Source organism: Lactuca virosa, chromosome 8, assembly GCF_052849685.1.
Source record: "Lactuca virosa cultivar CGN04683 chromosome 8, Lactuca_virosa_CGN04683_v6, whole genome shotgun sequence".
Lineage (NCBI taxonomy): Eukaryota > Viridiplantae > Streptophyta > Magnoliopsida > Asterales > Asteraceae > Lactuca > Lactuca virosa.
In genome coordinates, this window is record NC_136433.1 from 215,219,968 (window position 1) to 215,221,848 (window position 1,881).

Genomic DNA, 1,881 nt, shown 5'->3' on the forward strand with positions numbered 1-1,881 from the left:
AATCAATATTGAAAATATTTTACTAAACTTTTTTATCATAAATTTTAGTTTTAGTTTTATAAAACAAAGACAAATATTAAACATGTTTTTGGTTTTATAAACATTTTTTGTTTTTGTTTTATAATTTTAAATATGAAATATAGATATTAAAATAATAAAACCATGAGACCCATTAATCAAATACACATCTACATCGCTTAATAATCAAAGTTGACTGTAAGGACTTAAAACAATATATAGGAAGAATTGCTGAAAAATATTGTTTAATACAACATGGTATTTATTAAATAGCTGAACACATACATCTGGACTATTGCTAGATATTCATATTACAATGTTTGATACTTTTGAATACTACTTCTGTATAGCTACACAATCTTCAAAAATTTTCCTAAGCAGCATTTATTCTTCAGCACTAGAATACAACTAAGGAACCATAATTTGAGCCTATCATGGTAATCATACCATATCCATCACGATGTGAAAAGATGATATGAATTGCCGGGTAAGCCATATATAAACCCGTTGACCCATTGAAGAATTTAGGAGTAGAGAATGCAACTAATATGACTATGAAAGGAGTATTGGGGCAACAACTTTAGTCACACCTCCAAGAACTTGCACAGCACCGTTACTTTCTGTGTCAGAGTTTTCCATAGCCTCAACAATTGCTATAATTGTGATCACAAACGCAAAGTCCACATTGGGAGAAATGGTCACCTTGAATTTGTCATTAACGAACTTTACAATATTCTCCGATAACTGCATTTTGGACATCTACAGGAATAAATATGTCATTAGTAACTTTCAGATTGAGCTTTAAGTTACTTACAGAATCTTTTGAGTTATACAGACATAACTAAAAACATGGAAAACTCTACTAGAAAACCAACTAAAAAAGGTTTGAAAATTAAATTACTTGGGCTATTGTGGTTGAAGTATCTCCCATATAAATAGTGCAGTTTCTCTTCGACCAGCTTCCTTCGACCTTGAAATCACAAACATTTTTACTATTGGTTTTGTTTGCCAAGAACACATTTACATCACTCTTAAACAGCTGGATCACGCAAGGTTTTTTTGTGGTAAATATCATATCCGATTTGCTTTCACTGTCACCCCTGAATACATACCATCCATCGTGTATAGTCATGCTCTGGAAAATAAATCAGTCGATTAAAATGTTAAATTTAGCATCAAAATAACAAAATTTCAAAACAACCCAAAGAACTAAAAAATATATATTAAAAATTAAAGTTAATAAAGTCACCTTATCGCGCATCACAACGATGGGTTGGTCATCAACATCGAGTAGTACTCGCCGCTCATGAAAGAATGAGTCGCATGGTTTCACTTTGAACATGGTTTTATGGTTAATATCTGTAATCAAAAGGATTCCGCTTGAAATTCTATCAACTATAATATCGAGTTGATGTGGTGCCATGAATTGTGACCCTATCACAGAAACCGGAGAGAATGAAGGTGCTTTGTTGCGTTCAGCCATCGTCAATACTCCACACTGCAGAGAGGTCGTTCTTGATAGAGAGTATGAGTGAAAGGCTTCTTACATATAAGAAAGAATTGTCTCTATGGGGGGTTACTTTTCTTGAGTTATATAGGAAGTTTCTCAGGAAACAACGCAGCATTGTATTGGCAAATTAAGCCTGACCTCGTCTCTGGTGTAGTGGTCTCTTATTTGGTGAGAATGATATATATATATATATATATATATATATATATATATATATATATATATATATATATATATATATATATATATATATATATATATATATATATAACTTTGATCATTTTTTGTCTTATGATTTGTTTAACTCACATTTTATGTCATGAACTTTACCCATATGATTTTTAACATGTTTA

At 31.0% G+C, this 1,881-nt stretch overlaps 1 protein-coding gene across 1 annotated transcript; it reads right to left on the reverse strand.

Annotated features, from left to right (window-relative positions):
* Positions 1-282: 282 nt before the first annotated feature.
* Positions 283-1,580, reverse strand: LOC145133378 (protein LURP-one-related 10-like). Its single transcript, XM_079068322.1, has 3 exons — positions 1,268-1,580; positions 920-1,153; positions 283-777 (listed from the first exon to the last, which is right to left on the reverse strand). The coding sequence occupies exons 1-3, from the start codon at positions 1,499-1,501 to the stop codon at positions 571-573; spliced, it is 675 nt and encodes a 224-aa protein (XP_078924448.1). The 5' UTR covers positions 1,502-1,580; the 3' UTR covers positions 283-570.
* Positions 1,581-1,881: the final 301 nt, after the last annotated feature.